This window comes from Vulpes lagopus, chromosome 12, assembly GCF_018345385.1.
Source record: "Vulpes lagopus strain Blue_001 chromosome 12, ASM1834538v1, whole genome shotgun sequence".
NCBI lineage: Eukaryota > Metazoa > Chordata > Mammalia > Carnivora > Canidae > Vulpes > Vulpes lagopus.
This window is the reverse complement of record NC_054835.1, coordinates 11,164,401-11,187,468: the sequence shown is the minus strand read 5'-3', so window position 1 is coordinate 11,187,468 and position 23,068 is coordinate 11,164,401. Positions and strand designations below refer to the sequence as shown.

Sequence of the window (23,068 nt, the reverse complement as noted above, 5' to 3'; positions counted from 1 at the left end):
GCTTCTTCACCATCAGGCCACGGTGGCCCAGCATGACTCACACTGCACGGCTGGTGACGTCTTCCACCCCCAACAGTTAGAAGCCATGTCCCTGTCACACAGCACAGAGCAGGGGGACACAGGAAGAACAGCAAAGTGGCCCCAGTGGCTCTCTGAGGCCCATCCTGTGGGGGCTCTGGCTGAAGCCCCCTCCCCCAGGAAGGGCCCCTGACCCTCTGCATGCTGGGCCCACACACGCCTTGGGAGCCTGGAGCCCAGAAGGCTGGGCGCGGCTGGGCAATCAGGGTGGTTCCCAGAGTGACTGAGGACACGGACAGCAGCTGAGGGGGCCCAAGTCCCACACACTCACCCGGTCCTGCTCCAGAGGCATCCTGTGAGGGCAAGGACAGGCCAGTGATCAGGGAGGGCTGCCCAGGCATCAACACGCCCTGCCCCCCGACCCCCTCCAGAGAGAAGGGTCCAGGCAGGAAGTAGGGAGAGGAGAGGGACACATCCGAGTCCCATGGGCAGTTGTGACACTGCCTCACTGTGACAACCCCCCACGCACTATTACCTACACGCTCTGCCTTTGTGCCACTCCGTAGCCCCAGGACATCTGCCCCTTACCATTAACTCCCACCTCCTCCAGGAAGCCTGCCCTGACCACGCCAGCCCTGGGGCCTCTCTGCTCTGAGCCTGGGGCTTGTCACCACTGTCTGGGACACGTCCTACTGCATGCAACTAAATGCTATGTCTTTCCTCCTCCGTGAGGGCGTGTTTGTACCACACACAAGGCCTTGTAAGCACCCTGTAAATGCTGGACCCCACAGCTGGGGCGAGGCATGATGTCCACACTCTATAAATGGGTTCAGGGACACCTTCCCTAAATTAGCCAGAGAGCTCTAAGCTACATCAGGCTGGGTGGGGGGCAGGTGGGTGGGTATGCACATCACAGAGCAGGGCACCCACAAGCCACCAGGCAGACAGAACAGGTGGGCAGCCAGGCTAAGGTAACAGGTGGTGGGGCCTCCAGCCAGCTCTCTGTGGGGACCCACTTCCAAGGAGGCCCCTGGTGACCGACAGCGGCCCCAGCAGTGGTCAGATGAGGAACAACAGGGCTGCGTAGGGCACAGCATGGAGGGAAGGGGACAGTTTGGGGGACTCACCAGGTCTGCAGGAGAACCTGAAAAGGAAGCACGTGAGGTGTTAGCAGACAAGCCACCAGCACCAAAGGCCTGTGGCTTCCACCCACCCAAGCACAGCTGGTGACTACAAGTCTCTCAGGTACTTCTGCTGGCAAATTCTGAGCTCTGGCTTTCAGGTGTCCATGGGAAACACAGACTGGCAGGCATGTTTCCTGTGTGGGCCAACCCTGATCCAATGGTGGCAGATGCCTAAAATCCCTGGGCATAGCGTGGGCTCAAATGGCAAAGCCTCCATGATTGATTAGAGATGCCTGCCATGGGCAGGTGACAGGAGGTGTCAGGATGCACGCTCGCTCATGGACACGGGGCACCTCGGCTCATCAGATGTCCCAAAGATTCTGCTTGCCTCAGGGTGCCCCAGGGGCAGGAAGCAGTGCCAGGCTGGGCCCCAGCCATCTGACAAGCAGGGCTGCCACCCCACCACCAGACAAAGCAAGGACCACGGTGGCTAACAAGCATGGCTAATGTGACCTTAACGCCATCTGACACTCATGGTTGCAGGATGCTTTGGGCAGACAAGTTCCAATAGCCCCTACAGAACAGAGACTACCAGCCCGGTGGAACTTGGGTGGGAGGAACAGCGATGCCTGGGGCCCACACGTGAGACACAGCGAGGCTTCCCAGGGGAGGGGCTCTCCGGGGTAGGCAAGCGCTGTCCTGGGACACACCTGCCCTGCTGCAGGCCACGGGCACAGCCCGAGCTGGAGCTGACAAAGGAGCACTGCCCAGAGCCCAAGCACAGCATGAAAGGCAGGAGTGCGGGACCAGCCCGGAACTCTCCAGAATAAAACCAAGTGCCTGGTGCGAGCCTATAATGACATGGGGCAGATGCCCATGATAACTCTGGCTTGCAACAGATACGAAACCACCCATCTGGTGAGACCCCAATTACAGGCACCATGAAAAGCACACAAACCTAAGAGGGCAGCAGGGGGAGGGGTGTGTGTGTGTCGGGGGGAGGGAACGCAACCGTGGTTGTGTCTGGGAGGAATCACAAGTTGATGATCTGCTCCTTTACCTTTCTTTACATTTTGCAAATTCTCTATGGGAAATGAGTACTTAATACTCATAACACTAAAAACCCAGAAAGATTAATTCTAAAATAGAATACTTGAAAGGAAATGTATCAAAACACCACCTTTGGTTATTTTTTGATAAGTTCAGGGGAGATATTTATTTTCTTCTTTATTCCTTTTCTTTGCTTTGCTTTGCTTTTCTCTTTTCTTTTTTTCCTCCCCAAGTTTTTGGTAAATAATCGTATTTCTTTTAGAATCAGAAAAAAATAAAAGCCCAAAGATATGACCTGTCCCGTCGCCTGTGTGAGGGGACGCGGCCACCAGAGGGCGGTATCGATGGGCGAAGCTGAAAAGGCACTTTTGGGCCTGCGGGCTTCCAGCCCAGGGGAGGCTGGTGGGGCAGAGGGGGCTGCATCTGGCCTGTGGCCGGACAAGGGGGTCCTCCCAGGTCACAGCAAATGAAGAACAGACAAGATCTATTCTGGGTGGTGGTGTCTCAAAGTGACAAGCAGGCCTGATAAGATTTTTCCATCTATATGGAGTGAGTTAACCCTGTCTCTGAGTGCGGCTTCCTCGAGTGTGGACACAGTGCAACAGACCATCTCAGGGGGGTGTGGGAGGATCTGGGGCGTCCACCTGAAGTGTGGGGAGCAGAGAAGGCACTCCTGGTCCCAGGCTCATGCTGCAGAATGAAGCGTGGCACCTGTTCCCACCCAATCCAGGGCTTAGCCCGCCCTGCCTGTGGCAGGTCCAGAATCTTCAGAACTGCCTCGGGCTTTCTGGCTGCCTGTCCAGCTGCTGCAGGCTGGGTGCTCACCCAGATGTATCTCCCAGAGGATCCTTGGCAGCCCAGATGTCAGCTGTGCAGGCTCAGGTCCTCCCACTGAGCCTCAGCTTCCACCCTGACAAACGGGCATGAAGAGCATGGGATCCCCATAGGTGCCGTGAGTGTGTGTGTGTATGCACGTATGCACACAAACCGCCTGCTAACATGGCTGTAGCTGTGGCTAAAAGAAGGTGCAGGAGAACCAGGGGTAAGGGACAGTCACAACTGGCATTTCTGTGATGGGAAACCTCCATGCAACTGTCAAGAACGTTCTGTGCTCACTTTGGGGTAGAGGTTCTGCAAGTTTAAAAGCAGAATGGGGTGGGGGGGGATGCAGAGGCAGAGAGAAGTGCTGGAGCACACCAGTGAGCAGGAAGGGCTTTGGCAGGGAACGCGCCCACCAGCTGGGTCTCTTGGGGCTGTGTGACCCAGGGCAGGTGTCTCTCTTCTCTGAGCTCTGGTTTTCTCATCTGGCCCCTGTCCCAGTGGGGTCTTGGTGGTAGGAAGGGCGGATGTGTGAAGGTAGCCGGGCCAAGAGGAAGTACTGGGGCAGCTGTGAGCCATGGGACCCTTAGCTCAGAGCAGGTCATGGGGCCCCGAGGATTAGCCCTGGAGGTCTGTGTCCTGTAGGCAGGGCAGGGGTCGATACTCACTGATCTTACAGGGAGGCGTCACTTCCAAACACTCCTTGTGTGCCCCGACACCACACTTGGTGCACAGGTACCCCTGGTAGAAGGTGCCCCTGCATAGGGGGAGGGGAGGGGGACAGTGAGGAGGGCACCGTGCCAAGGGCAAGGCCCGCCCTGCCATGTGTCCCATACACCCAGCCCTCAAAACCCTGGGCCTCTAGGACCCCCTGCCACCCCACTAGCAGGTCTGAGGCACCCACAGGAATGATCACCCTCACTCCCAGCTAGATTTGAACACCCGTGGACCCAGATGGTCTGACACTGAAGGGACACTCCCCAGTCCCTCTGGGCCCAGCACAGTGCCAGCCTGGGTGGGGGCGGGGTCAGGGTCAGGGCGAGGGGGACATGGGGCAGATGTAGCATCAGGCTCCCCTGAGGGTAGGTGGGTAGGGGTAGGGGCAGGGGCCTCCTCACCTGAGGAACATCCTGCAGGCTTTGCAGTTGGTGGTTTTGTCAAATGTGTACATCTGGAAACTGTGGTGATTGGCGTTGGCTTTGTCTGGCTTGATGTTTGACCTGTCGGAAAGACGCCCAGACTCCATGAGCTGCCCTGAAGCAGGGTCTGTCTGGGGGCCAGCCAGGCTGCGGAGCAGGCCGGGCAGGTCAGGACGCTGGGACTCACAGCCTGTATCTGCCCTGAGGCCCTGAGTGGGGGCTTTACAGGTGGGCCCTGCCAGCAGGAGAGCTTGCTGGTAGGATGGTAAGGGGCAATGTCCTTTTCTTTTTTTTTAAGATTTTATTTATTCATGAGAGACACACAGAGGCAGAGAAAGAAGCAGGCTCCCTGAGGGGAGTCCGATGCAGGAATCGATCCCAGGACACGGGGATCATGCCGGGGCAGATGTTCAACCACTGACAAGGGTTTGTAGGCAGGTGTAGGATTTGTCACAACACAGCCAGTGTGCCCTTAGGGGTTTCACCGCATGCAAGCATGAGATTGAGTATCTCGACAGACAGTGCACTTAGTCTCTGGGTTTTTTTGGTTTTTTTTTTTGTTTTTTTTTGTTTTTTTTTAGTCTCTGGGTTTTTGAAGTGGCCCCTGGCTGAGGGGCTCCTTTGGCCCCCACGCTGCTGCCAGCCCCAAACTCACATGGCCATCTCAAACTGCTCCATCCACTTCCGCTTCATGTCTTCTGTCTTGCAGAAAAACTGGAAACCCTGCTTTCCTTGAAGATGAATTAAATAGAAACCGTAGGACCACTGTGGGAGGAGAAGGGGACAGGCTTACAGCTGGCCTGGCCTCAGGCACAAGGACCACGTGTGCAGGTGTAAAGGACTTGCTCATCTGCGTCTGTGTGCACATACGTATGTGTGTGCACCCCTCTAACATGTCCCAGGCACCTCTCCACCCGCGCCTAGCTGTGCCCTCAACTGAACTCTCTGCAGGCTCTGCCAGGGCTGGTTCTAATGCTTGAGCTGGGTCCCCAGGGACCCAGAACTGACCAGGGTCCCTCCAGGACATAGACTACCCACTTTCAGTTCCTGAACATGAGACTAAAAAACTCACTGCTCTGAAGTAAAACAACAGAAACCAACCCAAACCAAAGGCCAGAGAAGGCCATGGGCTGGGGGAGCCTACAGCAGAGCCAGCCCACAGTTGCCCCGAGCACCCACCAGGACTGGCCATCTCTAGGGGCTTTCTAGGGGGCCCAGGAAGAAGAGTGTGGAAAGTCTGAGCCCATTTGTGTTGGAAGAGATGTAGGGAGAAAGGAAGGAGGGAGGGAGAGAGGAGGAAATGAGGGAGGAAAGAGGAAGGGAAAGGGGGATGGAAAGGAGGGTAGGGCGGAGGGAGGGAAGGGAGGGAGGGAGGGGAGGAGAGATGGAGGAGGAGGAAAGAGGGAGGGAGAGGGAGGAGAGAAGGGTGGGGAGGGAGGCAGGAGGGAGGCCTCAGGCTCAGAAAGGAAAGGGCCAGCTGGGCCCTGAGGACAGGAAGGCAAGGGAGCAGGACTCAGGTGCTTACCATTTTCCCATGAGACTAGAAGGCATGAGGAGAGGGGAGCAAAAGGGGAGACAGATCATTAAGAGACTCAGCCTGGCCCTGCACCAGGTGTCACAGCCCAGGACCCGCCACTGCCAGGGACAGAGCTCTGCCTCCCAGAGGAGAGGTGCCAGGGCTGGGACCCTGGGGCTGTGCCCTCAGCCCCAAGCCTCGGGAGTTGTTTCAGATATGGGGCGGGCTTGAGTGGCTCACCCCCAAGTAACTCTTCCAGGTGGTACCGCATTCTACATTCCAAGCTCTGAAGTCCAGAGCCTGGGATTCACAGCATATGGGACTCCCGGCCCCCAAATCTAGCCAGGGATGCACAGAGTAGGTGCTCAAGCACTGGGCTGCAGAAGCCTCTGCTGAAGCAGGACTGAACCAGAGGAGGGGGTGGCAGCATCCATGATCCCCGCCCCCCACCAACCCGCGCCGAGGCCCCGGCCCCGCCCCCAGCATCTCTAGCCCCGCCCTCCCGCGGCCCTAGCCCGCCCGGCAGCCCCGCCCCCCAGCAGTCATAGCCCTGCCCTCCAGCGGTCAGGGCTCCGCCCCCCAGCAGCCCTAGTCCCGGGGGGGACATCGCTGAATAATCCCCCACGGGCAGGCCTCCCCCTGCAGGGGCAGTGAGGGCTGAAGTCAGGCCGCCATGGTCAGAGGTCTGGCTCTCTCCAGGCCCCTCTGCAGGCCCCTCATCAGGGGCTGTGATCCCAGTGGTGCTCACCCTCGGGGAAGACTCACAAAGGGCCCAGGAAGTGCTGGGCTTGGCATAGAGTGACAGGAGGTGATGGATGGGAAGCCCTGTTCACACTGCGGAGCCACCCTGTGGGGCCCGGTGCTGATGTCCATGCCGGCTCCCAGGGTTCCCAGGGCACCCCCACGGCTCCTCCCTCAGCCCCAGAAGGCCCTGCCATCACCACCAGTCAGCCCAGGGCCCACCTTCTTGACGTCCTTATTGTTCATGGGGTCATCGGTCATCTTGTGGAAGAGCAGCTCAATAACTTCCTTGAGCTCATAGCTGTAGCCTCTCCTCTTGCAGACAATGACCACCTTGTCGAACAGGAACAGGTACCTGGGCCAGCAGTGTGGCCAGGGGGCCTATCAGCACAGCCACGGCCCCGTGCTCTGAGGCCCCGAGACCACCAGTGAGTGTCTGGGGTGGGCAGCAGGCCGGCTGCTCCCTCTCCAAGCTGAGCCCGCCCCTCTGCCTGGCTCAGGGGCTGACTCTGACCCTCCGCCCCAAAAGGTCTCAGCTGCTCCATATAATTCCTCCAGGAAGCCCTCTTTGGCTACCCATCCTCCATGGCTCAAGACTCACATGGGCTCCTCAGGCCTCCATGCTCCAGCCCCCACTAGACCAGGAGCCCTGTAGGGGCAGGACCCCTATATCTACCATGACCCTAGCCACAGGCCCAGACCTTGCTCAGTGTAGGTGCACGTGGAGAACTCTGATAGGCAGGGGCCATGCTGGCTCATCTGGAGCCTTCCTCGTCACCTGCGTTCCCCTGCAGGCACACGGCCAACAGCTCAGGTGGCTGCCTTGTCTCTGCTGGCTCCAGGGAGCCCAGGAGCTCGCAGGCCAGGGCCTCTGGCTGGCCCCCAGCCACACCCAGTGCCCGCCACGGGCAGGACAGCCACAGGTCCATGTGGCATGGGTGGCCTCACCGATAGGAAGGCAGCAGGTGAAGCCAAAGAGCACAGGGCGGGCCGGCAGCTCTCTCCTGGGAAAATCTGCTCCCAGGCGGAAGGAGAACAGGTGCCCGGTGACAAAGGGCCACACGCAGCCTGGGGCCGCCCATCCACTCACCTATCTTGCTTGGTGTGGTTGACTATGGACCGGACCTTCAGTTCCCCATCGATCTTCGGCCTCCCATATTCCTCCAGTTTTACTTGCTGGAAAGAAAGGGCAAGCCCATGAGCCCCCCTCTTCGAGCGGAGCTCCGCCTGCCCCACACCTACAGGGAATGGAAGGGTGGCAGGCCTGCTGGCCGCGGACGCAGATGGCAGAACGGGGGGAAGTGTGTCGTGGCTGCTGGCCGGGGGCGCAGGTCGGGGTAGGACAGGGCACAGGGGGGAGTGGGCCCTGCCCCAGCCTCGCCGAGCACTCCCTTTAGTGCTGCGGCAACAAGGAGCCATTGATGGCGCGGGTGACAGCGACAGGCTGCTGTTGTGTGGAGCCCAGAGCAGAGCCCTGGTAGGAAGGGCCAGACGCTCAACCCTGGGAAACCAAGCCAGAGAACAAACGGCGCCTATCAGCCGGAGGGCAGGAGGGCAGGCGGGGCAAGGGAGCCTGCCAGCGGGGCGTCCTCCACGGGAGGAAGCTTGCAGGCAAACCCCTCTAGGGTCTGCTGAGATTTCATTTTCCGTTTGGCCTGTCCCTCTGCTCTGCCCTGATTCAGAGAGGGTGCATCTTGACACGTCCCCTGCGTGGCTGGCAAAGGAAGGACCTACCCGGACAGGGGAAGGGAGGAGGAAACGTTCCAGCACATTCACGGAGCCGGGCCCATAGCGCCACAATTGGATGGTTCTCAGTGGCTTCTGAGTTTTCTGAATTTTTTTGCAAGAGCTGCTGGGCCCAGGCCGAGAGCACAGCCCGGGAGTCACACCACACACATGGGACGAGCACTCTGCTCAGCTACGTGCTTCTGGTGGGCTGAGCACAGGCCCAGCCCACAGGATCCTGCCCACAGGATCACTCCACCCCTGCCTGCCACCACGGTCTTCTTTTTGTTATTTAAGGAATATGATTATTCATACATAAAAACTTAAAAAAAAAAAACTTGCATCCTATAGCCCTTATTAGAAAGCACTAAGGATCTATCACAGGGGAAAACCCACCAGCCCCAGAACCCCTGCCACGCATGAACGCCAGGGCCAGTGGGCTGGGGCACCTCTACACTCAGGCATTTCTATCTCTTCCTGAAAAGAAAAATGGGGTTGTGTCGTAATGCTGTTTGGCAATTTTTTTTCTTTACTTGACGACGCATCAGGAATATTCTCCTGCCACACGTTCATATAGGTATCCGCCTTGGACTCTTCTGACTCTGGTGGGTGAGGAATGGACACCTGGGCACCTGGTGTCAACCTGAGCACCATGGCTTCTGCGTCAATTTGCCCCTAAGAGACTTGCTCAGACTCTTCCCAGTTCAAGGGCCAGACAGTGAGAGTATCTATGGATAAACCAGTGGTTTTCAGCCAGGGTAACTCTGCATGCAGGGGGCATCTGGCAATGTTGGGGACCCCCGAGTGCAGGGTGCACTGACAAGGATGCTCATTACCCTATAATACACAGAACGGACCCCACCACAGGGAATGGCCCAGCTCCAAAGGTCAACAGTGTCGAGGTACAGAAAGCCTGGTTTAAACATTTAGCAGATCTCTTGACAAGTTGCTAGAGGTTGGCAGACAAGGAAGCGTCTGCTTTCTGGGATGGCCCATGTCATCTTCCCTGCAGGACTCAGTGGCTCACCCAAAGTCCCAAGGCTGAGCCTCTGAGGAACCAGGCCGGGGAGAGGGTCCTGTGAGGTGTCAGCCCTGCCAAGGGCCAAACCCTCTCCACTGCCCCTCCTGGGGACAGCAAGCCGAGGGAGGGCAAGGAGTCTTGGGGCGCACCAGGAAGCTACAGCCTTGGGTCCTCAGTCCAGGCCGGGGGGTGGGAAGTGGGAGGGGGGTCAATACCATTCCCAGACCCTGCCCCTCGGGGAGCAGGCCACCTCTGTGCACGTCTACACCTGCTTCCCAGACCCAGACGGAGCAGGTTCACCCGCCTGCTTACGGAATATCAAGATGGTGAAAGTAATTTCTAAGATGTGTATATACGGTCATAACCTCCACCCTATAGGAATCAGCCACACTTACCAAGTTTTCTATAGAACTCTGAAATTCGCTGATTTTCTTCAGGGTCTCCTTGTCTCGTTTAACTTCGTTTATGTACATTGCTAAGTCCTGAAAACAATGGAGGCGGGGAGGGCTCAGCAGGATGGTCCCCACCCCCATCCACATTCAGAGCACCTGCCACCAGCCAGCACAGTGGGCAGGCCTCCAAAACCCCACCTGACACATAAGTAAACGGAGGCACAGAAAGTAAAACCAACCCCAAACAGCACGTGGTGGTGGGCAAGAACCCAAGCTCCTAGAAGAGCTTCTTGCTGCCCACTTGGTCACCCCTTCTAGACTAGACTAGAAGAAAACCGCCAGCCAGACTTGACCACTGGACTAGAAGAAAACCACCAGCCAGACTTGACCAGCCTGCTTCTTGGCTTCGGGGAGGAGGGCATCCAGCAGGCAGGCGGCCCCCCATTCCTGAGGGGCCACGCAGGGCGGGGTGAGCCTGCCGTCCAGCCCTGCGGTCCATGTGCCACTGCCCTCCCACCGGTCACCAGGAGGCGGTGCCTGTGGCGATCTAGACAGCCAGCACTGGGTACTGGAGACCCCAAGCCGGGTTCTGGAGACCCCACTGTGAGGGCACTGACCCGCCCAGCAGGAGAGATGGAAGGAGCTTATCCAAGAGGGTGCAGAGGTCAGCACTCCCCCTGGAGGTGCTGGGGACACTGTCTCCCCCCACCCAGCTGCAGTGCTGAGGGGACCCACCCTGTGCTGGGCACTGAGCTGGGCTGGGGACATGGGTGACCATGATCAGGGAGCGACGGGCACCCAAGGGGTGGCAGCATTATCCAAGCACAGCTGTCTCCGAGGGTCAGAACTGTGGGGGCAGGGGGCAACTCTCCTAGGAAAGGTCACCTGGCAAAGACTGAGCATGTGTGGGACACAGCCAGGTGACCAGGAGGACATCCAGCCTGAGCCAGCACAGACAGGGAAGGATGGAGCACATATGGGAGCCCAGAGGTGGCCAAGCCTGCCTGGAAGTTAGGGCATTAGGGGCAAACACAGCTGCGAAGCCAGGCACAGGCGTTGGTGGAGGCCTGTGTGCTGGGACAAGGAGCCTGAGCCTGACTCGGGGGGCAATGAGGAGCCACAGAAGGCTTTAGAGCAACAGGAGGGCATGAGCTGAGCTCTCCTTCCGGGTCCTACCTGCAGGGTGGGCTTCCAATGGACATGGGGAGGAGGGGAGAGGAGGACATGTGGCTGGGTGGGGAGGGCATTTTAGGAGCCAAAGCCGTAGGCCTGGGCAGTGGGCAGTACAGGGCCAGACGGCCCAGACTGAGTCCAGTGCCTGGGAACTGGCGAGAGCCCTGGGGGATGGTCCAGAGAGCAGGACGGAGGGAGGTCCAGGGAAACAGGCAAGGTCAGGGATCTGGACCCTTGGGTGCTGGAAGCCCCCTCAGCCCATCCTCTCCGCCCTGGGGTGGCTCCCACTGCCCCCTCCCCCCGCCCCTGCTCAGCCTGTTGTATTCCCAGGAAAACTGCATCTGTGGTCATAGAACGAGGCTTGTCAGCGGGCCCAAATCCAGTCAAAGCACACACACTTGGCCCCTCCCCTGCCTTGATTTACCCACCTGCATGGCTTCCAGTGCTTCTTTAAGCTGCTGCCTCTCGGGCCGGTCAGTGGAATGGCTCAGGAGTTCCTGCACGTGTAAGAGAGGAGTCACAGGGTCACCGTTTGGAAGTGCTGGCCTACAACCTCACTCCCAGTGGGCACAGGACGTGGGCACAGAGTCCTCACCCTCCGGCCCAGGCTCTGGCTCGACTGCCCAACCCAGACACACAGCCAGACAGACAGCCAGCCCTCATCCAGGTGACACACAGCTTCGAGACGGGGGCTCCCCAAGTCTTGTGAGTGATGGGGAGGACTTCAACATGCAGCCCAAACCAAGGCACCAGGCTAACAGGTGACTGACTGGCTGACTCACGCAGGAGCCTCATGCTGTGCGGGAGCCACATCTCTTTCCGACGTCTGTCCGCCCAGAAGGATATTTCCATTTCTTTTTTTTTTTTTTTTTTTTTTTTTTTTATATTTCCATTTCTACCGGGCTACCAGGCAGCTCAGAGACCAGGCTCAGTGACCGACTACAGGCCATCTCTTACTCCTGGTCTAAGGACAAGTTTCTTTCCTTTTTAAATTTTTTATTTACTTATTTGACAGCAAACATAAGCAGGAGAAGAGGCAGAGGGAGAGGGAGAGGCAGGCTCCCCGCTGACCAGGGAGCCCAACACGAGGCTCAATCCAGGATCCGGGGACCATGACCTCAGTGGAAGGCAGGTGCTTCACTGACGGAACCCCATGGGCGCCCTGAAGACATGTCTCCATCTCTCAATTTTTTGGCTCTTACAGATTTCCATCCCCATTTCTCCTTGTACGTTTACTGTGACAAACGTTCCTAAAGTACGCCACACAGGCTGCAAATGCAGAGCTGCTTGCTTGTGTCTCATGGGGGACATCCAGGTCCCACTCCCGCCCCTGGAGGTAGCCAAGCCCCACTCCCATTCCCCAGTAGCACCACAGAGCATGCACACAACCTCACCTTCAGAAGGAGGTGGTATTTGAGCACCCTCTGCATGGGGACCACGAGCAGGTCTTGAAGCTTGAACTTTCCGTCCTGGACCTTCAGTGTGCATTCCTGGGCAACAGGGGAGCGGCCAGGGGATGGAGAACCTCACCGGGAGTACTGGACCCCAACACTCTCATCCCCCAGCCAGGGCAGGGGGGGTGGGGCAGACCACAGCCCCTGAGCTGGGGCCCAGGGGTTAGGTCCTTCCCTGGCCTGGTTCCCCACAGACCCTTCCTAAACCAGGTGTGTGCAGAGGCATGGGCTTCACTGCAGGTGGCAGGGGTAGCCTCAGGGGTCTGCAGTGGGCACTCAAGGGCTCTAGGATTCTGAGCCACCCCTACCTTGGCACTGACCGGGCCTGCCTGGGGACCCTTGGGACACCAGCTCACACCATGACAGGGCCACCGTCAGGAACCAGGGGTTCCCCCACTGACTTCCTGGACACACGGGGGCATCGTGCGTCTCCAAGGGACACGCCCCCCAGCAAGGCCAGAGCAAAGAGACCCTACCCCATGATTCACTCTGGAAAGGGTTTGACTGGCCAAAAGCAGCCTCGGGGAGCAGCTCAGTTGTCCCCGAAAAGGGGGCTGAAGAATGGGTCCCACACGGGCAACTGGACAAATGCCAGAGACCTGGCCCTGACCCTGGGGTGGGGACGGTGACGGGAGGGAGGCTCCTTGGCTTCCAGCAAACCTCTGTCCCCTGGGGTCCCCCTCGAGTCTTCATAGGCCAGGGTCAGGGGTCAGACCCAGCCCCTTGCTAAGCTGGATGTGTCCCAAGGGGTCTGCATCTGCTGCACCTGGGGGACTCAGGCCTGGGATGGTGACCTCCACTTGTTCCCCACCCCCCCAACCCTCTACTCCAAAAGGAGAAAAATCACACAGGAAGACATCTACAGAAACCGTCCCGTCAGTACCCTCCCATCCACCTTCCCACAAAGTGGGCAAGCAGGGGACCCATGCACGACAGCCCTGAGGACACAGGGACGGTGGGGGGACCAGCCGGGAACCCCCCATTACCTCGACTTTCTGTCGGAAGTCCTCCCGGCTGGCGAGGAGCTGGTTGAGTGTGTTCTGGGCATGCTCCATGTGGCTGCAGTACTCCCCATAGATCAGGAGCCTGGACGGGGAGCACGCGTGCACACGGCTTCATGAGACATGGGACCTCCGGGGGTCTCCCTTAGTTCCCCACGAAGGCACAGCAGGTGCACAACAAATGGGTCTGTCCCCCTGACAGCTCTTCACTCGTTAACGGGCTCCATGGGTCTGCTCTTACCATGTGGCGGCCTTCTCCCCTGGGACAGGGGCTCCCCTACTCTTCCCGAACCCACAGAGCTCCCCCGTCTGTGGCTCTGCTTCAGGTCAGGACCGGCTTTGGAATGGGGTTCTCAGCGCCACCCCCATCCTGCCCATGGAAAGGCCAACAACGGCCAGGAGAGAAGCCCCCACTGCCCCAGGGCTGGGGGACCCAAGGAAGGCTCAGACTACCTCCTGCAGGAGCTGAGCACAGAGGTCCATCCTGGCTCTGCGCTTGCCTGGGGTGGTGGCCCCCCTGCCAACGTTTCAGGGGTGGGGTCCCCAGGGGTCAGCTCTCGTTGCTTCCACATGACACGGACGCTCTCTGCCTGGGTCCCAAGCCACCCTTCTCTCGGGGCAGGGTGACATCAGCCCCGATGCTCTGCTCCACACCCAGGAGGTGCTGGGGGTGCTGGGGGGGAGCCTCTCTCCTGCCGCTCACACCCTTTAACAGGACACGACCGACCCCCACAGCCGACTTCACAGACTGGGGGCCCCTGGCACCAGGAGTTCAGGGCTCTCCAGCCTTGGGTCACTACCCTGATGCTTTATCTTTGAAAATCTAGTCACCTGGCTACCGAGTCAGCCCCGGGAGGCTGACACAGGGGACGATGCAGGCTGCAACAAGCATGATGGCCACACTCGCCACCTACAGGAAGCACTCCTGCCTAGTGCCTCACACACAGCATCATGACCCTTCCTTCACCCACTTATAAAGGGAGGAGCAATCAGTCCCAGTCTTCAGGTTTCTGGCAGGCAAGGTGTATGGATAGTGGGTTCGAACTCAGCTTTCCTCACAGCACACTCCCTGCCCCAAACCCAACGCTGCAGTTGCACCTGTCTCTGGCCAGCCAACTTCTACTCATCCTTCAAAACCCTGCCCCGTTGTTTCTAACTCTGCGTCCTTTCCCCTTCCAACTGTGTCCCCTGGTTCAGTGAGGCAAGACAGCAAAGCAAGGAGACAGGTGGGAAGCCTCTACAGGCCTGTCCAACGCAAGAGGCAGCAGTGGGCCACCACCCCTCCCACCAGCCCTGAGCTCCAGGGATGGGGCTCATTTGTCCTCACATCCCTGCATCCAGCCTGGAGGCCTGGCCTGCTCAGAGGCTTTCCCTACAGCTGAGTGGCCATGACCACACACCGCTGTTCCCAGCAGGCAGGGAAGAGAACAAAGCTCGATGGACATACAGAGGCAGGGCCACAGGAGGCACTCATGCCTGAGCTCAGCCTGTCTCACAAACACCACCTTCTAGAACGGCAACCCTGAGGCTCTGAGGGGTGATGACTTCTAAGGTCGCCCAGCATGGGAGCAGCAAGGTCAGGCACAAAGTGCATCTCGGCGGTCCCCAGACCCGCCTTCCAGACCTCCATGCTGGAGACCCAGGCCACCCCAGGGCTGAGTCCTTGTGCACGCTTGCTGACCCTGTGGGTGGCCTGAGAAGGGAGGGCAGCCGCAGAGGGGCCCAGCTGACCAACCAGAGACAGCCCGTTGGGGTGACCAGTGACCCCCAAATGCATGCGTGCTGACCCTCAGAATGTGACTGCATTTGGAGGCAGGGTCTCTGCAGGTACAGAGACCTTACCCTACAGTAAGGATGTGGAAGGGATGGTGCCAGGTGAGGGTGGGCTCCCAGTCCACCGAGGACAGAAGGAAAGAACGTGGGGACACGGAGGGGAGAAGCCGCGTGAGCGCCAAGCGGGGGCTGGAGGGATGGGCCACCACTTGGGAGAGGCAGGGAGGCTCCTCCCCTAGAGGTTCCTTTTTTTTTTTTTAATTTTTATTTATTTATGATAGTCACACACAGAGAGAGAGAGAGAGGCAGAGACACAGGCAGAGGGAGAAGCAGGCTCCATGCACCAGAAGCCCGACGTGGGATTCGATCCCGGGTCTCCAGGATCACGCCCTGGGCCAAAGCCAGGCGCTAAACCGCTGTGCCACCCAGGGTTCCCCCCCTAGAGGTTCCTAAGGGAGCACTGCCCTCCCTGCCCACAGCTTGACTTGGGCCCCAGCGCTGAGACAGCAGAGTGCCCAGGCCGCCCACCGCCATCTACATGCTCCAGGCCCACCGTGCGCAGGCAGCGTGGGCCATGCACGGGCCCTTCTCAGCCAATGGAAGGAGAGCATCGAGGAAGTGAGAGCTGCCTCAATTGTGACCCCAAACATCTTGTGCTGATGAAAAAAATTATCCACCGCATGGAAGGAAAGCAACACACACTCAGGGACTTCATTCACGGTTCAAGGCCTCCGGAGGACCCTGGAAACAGCAGGCTGCCTCAGCCACCAGGCCCCAGGCAGGGCGGTGAGGTGGCGACCCGGGCCTAGCTGCTGCCTGCAGGAGAGCAGACGCTGGGATGCTGACACTCTCTACCCCAGTGCTGACACCCCCAACAGTGTGTGTCCGGAGTTCCTGCCCCACACAAGCCTTCCCGACGGCTCAGCACGCATGCGTGCCCTGTTCTGTCCTCTGAGTGAGCACCACTGGCATCCAGATCCCTCGCTCACGAGCCAGTAGGTATGGACACAAGTCTGGTGCATGACTACAAGGACTGTGTTGCATGACCTCTTGAACACGCAACTGGGGGCCTGCTACGGGGGGCTTTGATGCATCTGTCGGGGTGGGGGGCGACCTGCCAGTCCTGGCTGCATCATTGTTCCTCATCCCTGAACGCCAAAGTCTCACAGTGCCCTGAGGGGTGGAGGGACACAGTGGGAACAGAGCCAGAGCACGTCCCGGACTCAGGCCACAGGCCGCAGGCCACAGGGACAAACTAGGACCATGGCTGCTCAGATCCCTGATTTCCCCATCTGGGAAAGGACTGGAAGGATCTCCCGGTCACAGGGACCCAGCAGCCCAGCCAGACAAGGTGGCCCCGCAGACCCTCCTGGGGGCTCAGGGGGGGCTCTCTCCCTGCGTGCATTCACGGGGATCGCCCAGCTTCCCTGAGATCCGGGCCCGCGGGCGGGAGGCACAACCCAAGGGCAGCAACACCCAGCCCCGCACCCCGAGCACCCAGAAAGCACAGGCACAAAGTGCTCGGTGGTGGCAGAGCCTTTCTCTGGATGCTCAGGGGTCCTGGGGCAGGGACTGGCCTCCGATCCTGTTCTGATGGCCGCCCTTCCCGGAAGTCCTTGTACAAAGCCCCAGGGAGCTCCTCCTAAGAGCTGGAGCCCTGCCTCCTCGCTGGGCCACAAAGGTCCCATGGCTGGTGCCCCAAGGGGTCCTCTGGCCTGACCCACCGACCCAGCGTGGCCAACCCCAGCCACAGATAAAAACCACGTGACCTGTTGTTACATCCACATCTGCAAAAGGCAGGCCTTTCCCAAATCCCACTTCTCACTGTGGGGGACTTGGCCCCTCAGGTCAAGCCTAAGAGGAGCATCTGCCTTGTCTGAGGACTGAGGCTGTGTTAATGCAAGCATTAGCTCCAAAGAGAGGGAGGTGATGGTCTTCTGCCCCTTGGCACTGGTCATGCCACACTTGGGTGCTACTCCTTCCTCCATCCGTGAGGAGCTGCCGGGATTATGCCACAGGAATCCCTCAGTGGCTTCCTCCTGCCCTCATTAAAAAAAAAATCTAGGGGATCCCTGGGTGGCTCAGCGGTTTGGCACCTGCCTTCAGCCCAGGGGATGATCCCGGGATCCTGGGATCGAATCCCACATCGGGCTCCCTGCATGGAGCCTGCTTCTCCCTCTGCCTGTGTCTCTGCCTCTCTCTCTCTCTCTGTGTGTGTCTCTCATGAATAAATAAATAAAATCTTAAAAAAAAAAATCAGATCCCCATCCTGGCCTTAGAGGCTCCCGTAGAAGCCTTGAGTCACGCCTCAAGTAACCCCCTCTTGGCCCACTTCACACCTGCTCCTCTGGCCTCCGCCAGCTCCCGAACAGTCCTGCTCCTGCTTCGCTCAGCGGCCTTCCAGCAGTTTCTGCTCCTCTCACCTTGGGGCTCGCTGCCTCCCACCCTGGTCCTCAGCACCCCCTCCTCTCATCTCCTGGGTCTGAGAACTTGCTTCCCATCCCTCCCCTTCCAGTGAGAGCACAGCTGCTTCTGTCCAGTACACAGCAGGCACTCTATAAATGCTTGTGGAATCAGTATGCAGATGAACCTCAGGACAGCAGGTGCTGACTCAGAAATGAGGACGGGGAGGGGCAGCAAAGACGGGTATGGGGATAGTCGACAGGGACTGGGCACGTGCACTCTGATGGGATGCAGCCAGGCCCCTCCCCAAGTGGACCCCCGTCAAGGGTCCGGCCCCCTGAGCAAGGCTCTAGCCCGAGGTGGCTCCCCTGCTCCCTGGGACGAGCTTGCAGGCAGTGAGAGCATAACATTGCTGGGGAGCAGGAGGGCCAGGGAGCCGCCTATCCCCCACTCCCGGGGCCGGCCAGCGGGCTCCCAGCCACCAGTGCCTGGACAATCCGCCCCCTCGTGCCACCAGGGGGGCCCAGCCTGTGGCCCCTAAAACGCGGCTCAGGGAGCCTAGCCTGGGGTCATGCAGCACAGAGTGGAGGTCCCTTCAGGGGCTCGTTGGCCAAGGTGCCTGTATCTGGTCCCAGAAAGGGCTGCCTGGCCAGGAGGGCACGTGAGCAGAGCAGATGGTCAGCTGACAGTCTCCCCGCAGGTGAGGACGAGAGGGACCCAAGCTCCCAGGCAGCCACTGCAGGGCCTCCCCTGACCCTAGAACTGGGATTCTTCACAAGCTCCCAGGTGCCTCTGATGAAAGCCAGGCAGAGGAGCCATCGGGACAGAACTTTTGGGTGCCTTCTCCAGAGCCCCCCCCCCCCCCGGGTACAGAAGGCAGGGCATCATCGCCCATGGGCCTCATGACTCCAGTGGCTGGACCACTGTCCTCTGGCCCTCCTGGGGCACCGGGCATCCCGCCGGGCCCTCACATCATCTGCCTTTGTCTCTGGCTTTAGAGATGCGGCTGCCCAGGCTCCGTGAAGAGCCAGGGGGCCAGACCATTCTGATAGCTGCCCCTCACACCTACTCAGAAGCTTCCAGAATCCCAGTCCTTCCCCAGCTGGGCTCCTGCAGGACATTTCAGGGCACAGAAGGCAGCTCTTACCCATCCATCCACTGGAGTTATAGAGGGGCTGGCAGCAAACGACCTAACAGATTCATGAAGGCCTCCTGACAGCAACATCCTTCTTTTTTAGAAAGGATTCCGTGTTGGTTTCTGAATGAGCTGTCACTCTCCTACACTTGCTCTGGATGAGGGGCTGGACGGCCAGAGGAGTGGCGTTCAGGGCCATGATTACTGCAGGCGGATTTCTGGTTGTAGGGACGCCCGCGCCATCTGCGCGTCTAGACTCGGCCTGCCCACCTGGATGCCGTGGTAGAGAGGCAGGCTGCCTCGGATCCTGACAAGTAGCATCTAACCCCCTCGGGCTCCCTGGACGTTTGCCCTGACGCCACAGAGACTTGGATGATGCCAGGGCACGATCAGAGAAGGATCCAGGACCAACCTTCTTGGTACTGGAACCACTGTGTCCCTACGTGGGGTTGGGGCTGGTTATGCCACAGTGGCAGAGAGCCCGTGCCCACCGCGGCTGCTGGGCAACCCTAGCCTGCCCACCAGGCCCAGGCACTCTGCCTGCCCAGCCACCGGAGCCCCCTCAGTGGACACAGACAAATCGTGTCGGCAGCATAGGCACAACCCCCATGACACCAGGTGGCACCTTGTTCCTAAGGACAGATTAGGAAGTCAAGGCCCAGTGACACACACAGACAAGGAAGCAGGAAGAGGCCTTAAAACCTGGGAGCTCAGAGCCCTGAAAGTCCCGTGCTCAGCCCTGCAGGGACAGGTTTGGGTTCTGTCTTTGCATGACTGCCATGTGACACCGTCCACCTCGGCCTGGAGCCTGAGGGGCAGGCTCTCCCAGGACCTGGATGCCCATGAGGCTGGCACGCAGCAGGTGCACGGTACTGGTGAGAATGCCCTTCAGCTACCGAGACCCCCGGGGCGCAGAAGCAGAGGCAGCTGGTAGAGCCCTCGTGAGGCCTGCTGGGGTGTCACCCGTCTGGGCTGTGATGGCGGGAAGGGTGGGCAGCCCTCTCAGTGTACAAGTGAGGACGGAGGTTCCCAGGGTGCTTGGCCCCGGGCCTTGGGGACCTCACCCTGAGAGGCACACCTGAGTAAACCTCAATCTGCCAGCTCTGCCCTGTCCCCAGGACACTCCTGAGGCCCTGCAGATGCGAGGGACAGGCAAGGTGGGCCCGCCACTTACCTTTCCTTGAAATCGAGGAAGACTTTGGCCAGTGTGCTGCCCCCCGCCATCATGGACACGTCAATGGCCCGCAGGAAGCTGTGATGCACCTTAATTAGGTCCTGGGAAGAACAAGCAGTCGGCACATGAACAGGTGTGCCAGGTTGGAAGGGCCATGTACTCCTGCGTCCCTCGCTCCCGGTGCAATTACATGAGGGGCTCCGGTGCCTGAAGGGACCTGCTCGGCCTGTTGGGACACAGGGTGCCAACCCGGAGCAGGCCCTGGTGCCAGAATGGGATGGCAACAGCCCCGGGGGGCTGTTTCCACCCAGCATCCTTGTTACCTTCCTGCTGTGTGCGGGCACAGGGACTCTCTGTCCCAGTATGGGGGCTGGGGTACAGAGTCTCTCCATGGAGGTAGGTATTTCCACACATTTCAGAGCAGCAGGCACCCGGCAGGCAGCACCCTGGCCCCATGGCCCCTGGCCCAGGCTTCCACTGTCCACGGCCGTCTCTGCTGGCCTCCATGTGCAGCACAACAAACCCCGGGTGGGGACCACGGAGCACGAGAATATCCCAGTGTGGCCCAGCCTCCAGCAGGAGACAAGCACCTGCCCCTTGAACTCATGAGGGGCTGCAGGAGGTGGCATTCTTGGAGGAAGCCCACCCGGTCGTAGCTAACGGAGCCGCTCTGCCGACCACGTCGAGGCAAACCTCCTCACGGGGCATCACCATCCTGTGTGTGTGTACAGACATGTGCAGAGCAGGTAGGGGGCTCCCCCAAAGAGGTGGGGGGGACACGTCTGTCTCTGGCCGCTGACAGAGACCTCAAAGCTCTTCTAGGGCACGCATGTCAGACCACAGACAGCAGGCCCAGACAGCTCATGGAAACCTCGTCCTCTTGCCCCCGAAGACCCAAGTGCTGAGACCCTCCCCCTTCTCTCCGTCACCCCACAGCACCAGCCAACCAGGCAGCCAGCAGGGACGCGGCCGTCCAGGATCCCATGGCGGGAACGGCAGTGAGCAACCTGCACCTGCTGGGCTGGGCGGGGACTTACCTCCAGGTTGATGAAAATGGCTGCCATGTCCGCCGGGCTCAGCACCAGCCTCAGGGGGGTCATGTAGTTCTGGAACAGGCAAGACCCCACGGTCAGCTCGCCTGGAGGGCGCCAGTGGAGGGGCTCTGATGACCTCGCCAGGGGGCCAGGGGCTCTCTGCGGGGCGGCTATGTGGCCTGGCTCGCCACCGGGGCCGCGTTTCTGGAGAAGGCGTCTATTCCGGGGGGACCCAGGCTTCATCCTGCAGGGTGACTACTGCACGGGCAAGTGTGCGGGGCTGGGAAACACCAGCTAGGCATCCACACCCCCCATGTGGGCAAAGCTCCGTGGTGCCCAACAGGCTGGACGCCAAATGCACTGCAACCCTGGGTGGGTGCTGCTGCAGCTACTCGAGACATTTTAGGACACTGAGGCCAGAGACGTGAGTGCATCGCCCAAGGGGAGGGGGGACGGGGCCACACTTCCCACCCAACACTCAAATCCCTGAGTCCAGGTACAGCCCTAAACCTGCTGTCCAAAGATGTGCTCCCCAACGCCGGGAGCCCTGCAGCGGCAGGGAGTGGTCCCACCAGAGCCCCTGGCCTGGCCCTGGATGAGATGCATCACGTCATACCCCAGAGGCCCAGCAAGGCAGGACTGCCACCCTCTCCCCACAGGACGCTGGCCCCTCGGGCCTCTTCTTGGCTGCCTGCTGTACGCAGCAGGAGAGCTCTCCAGGTGAACAAGTACTGTTGGCTGCATGGCGCCAAGCAGTTTTCCCTGCACTGCGCATGGGCTGGCGCTGGCCTGTGACTCGGTTTCCTCACCTGTGACACAGGGGTAGCCGCACCCACCTCAATGGTTAGGGGAGGGTTAAAATGGGATTGTCCCGGAAAGCGCTTGGCATGCTGCATGCCCTGGTCAAGCCCACTCACTTGCTGCTGAACCCCCACTGCACATCACTCCCAGAACCCTCAGCCCTGCCCACAAGGCCAGGGGCAGATGGACTGCAGCAGTCCACTGGCATTCTGCCACAGGCCCTAGCTGTGTGGAGAAGCTAGAGGCCCAAGGGCCCTGGAAGGAGCTGCCCCAGGAGCTGGGGCTGGCAGGAGTGGGAGGGGCAGGTGGAAAGCAAGCACCAGGGCGTGTGGCAGTGATGGTGCTGCAGTGTTGGCAGAAAGGCCAGCGGCCGGCAGGGTGGAAGGGCGGCACATGGGGCAGGAGCAGGGAAATGTCCATCTGCAACCTGGGCCAGACCGGGGCCCAGCACATCCCCTGGGTCTCCTGGCTGGAGGTTGCACAGTCGTGGCCACACTTGGCCCTATGCTGGAAGCAAGGAAGAGCCAGGGAGGGTCTACCTTGAGGCATTATTGGATGTTCACCCCATACGCACAGGAAAATGTCACTGAGCCAGTGTCCACGGGAGGCCACAGCAGGGTGGTCCTCAAGGAGCTCGGGAAGCCGGCAGGAGAGTGGATTGACCAGCCATTCAGGGGAGCACAGGGTCTGCCCTGGCTGGCCTCACTGGGGCTGACTAGGGGCCCAGGGCAGGACACTCATAGCCACCTAGGGGTGGTACTGCTGTTACCTCAATTTACAGAGTGGGAAGCTGAGGGCAGCAAAAGCCTCAGGGGAGAAGGTACACACAAAGCGCTTAACCTAGCGCCCAGCCTGCAGGAGGGAGTATACATAAGGAGCTTAGCCCAGGGCAATCCGGAGCAGATGCCATGCTGATGCCCAGCTTGGGTGAAAAGGAGCCACAAGGACAAGCTCAGGACAGTCCCTGCCACACAGAGGGCCAATGGGTGGGCAGCGGGGCCAGGGGCGAGGGTGAGGCCCATGAGGATACTGGCCCGTGTGGGAAGCAAAGGGTGAGGGGTGCTTGGCAGCACCAGGAGAAGGTGGAGGGCTACACCCACCTTCTCGATGTCCTCCAGGGTCCGGTAGTACTTGGCCTCGGTCTCCTGAATCTCCAGTAAGCAGCAGTTCCTTTTGTCATCCTCAGACATGCCCATTTTCTAAAGGAAGGACATAAGACGTGAACCAGGCCTGGCTGTGGGGTCACCAGGTGTGACACGGAGGGCCGGAAAGGAGACAGAAGGGGGCCCAAGCCCTTCCCTCCTCTTCTGCAGACGAGGGAACTGAGGCAGGAGTAAGGCACGGAAGCTTCTAGAGTCTGGGCTCCTGCTGCCCTCTTCTGAATTTTACCAGACCGGCGTGGGGCCCTCGGGAGCCAGCCCCTCTGGCGTAGACAGCAGGCGTGGCATGCTTAAAGTGCCTACTATGTGCAGAGGTAAAGGCTCTGACCAGCTCTCTGACAACCCATGTCTGCCAACTGAGCGGCAGACCCATCCTCCTCCTCCAAAAAACGCCCTAGGGCTCCGCTGGAGTTCG

At 59.7% G+C, this 23,068-nt stretch overlaps 1 protein-coding gene across 2 annotated transcripts in view; it reads right to left on the bottom strand.

Annotated features, from left to right (window-relative positions):
• Positions 1 to 23,068, bottom strand: part of VAV2 (vav guanine nucleotide exchange factor 2) — a 161,362-nt gene that overhangs the window by 16,111 nt on the left and 122,183 nt on the right. The window contains exons 6-20 of one of the 2 annotated variants that reach the window (XM_041724562.1): positions 22,594 to 22,692; positions 20,696 to 20,764; positions 19,659 to 19,759; positions 13,159 to 13,258; positions 12,113 to 12,208; positions 11,147 to 11,215; positions 9,549 to 9,635; positions 7,498 to 7,583; positions 6,630 to 6,762; positions 5,676 to 5,690; positions 4,806 to 4,915; positions 4,130 to 4,231; positions 3,680 to 3,768; positions 1,146 to 1,162; positions 350 to 371 (exon numbers count right to left, since the gene is read on the bottom strand). In XM_041724562.1, the coding sequence (XP_041580496.1) occupies positions 350 to 371; positions 1,146 to 1,162; positions 3,680 to 3,768; positions 4,130 to 4,231; positions 4,806 to 4,915; positions 5,676 to 5,690; positions 6,630 to 6,762; positions 7,498 to 7,583; positions 9,549 to 9,635; positions 11,147 to 11,215; positions 12,113 to 12,208; positions 13,159 to 13,258; positions 19,659 to 19,759; positions 20,696 to 20,764; positions 22,594 to 22,692 (1,195 nt within the window). The remainder of the gene's footprint in view (positions 1 to 349; positions 372 to 1,145; positions 1,163 to 3,679; positions 3,769 to 4,129; positions 4,232 to 4,805; positions 4,916 to 5,675; positions 5,691 to 6,629; positions 6,763 to 7,497; positions 7,584 to 9,548; positions 9,636 to 11,146; positions 11,216 to 12,112; positions 12,209 to 13,158; positions 13,259 to 19,658; positions 19,760 to 20,695; positions 20,765 to 22,593; positions 22,693 to 23,068) is intronic. The other variant, XM_041724563.1, reaches the window with a different exon arrangement.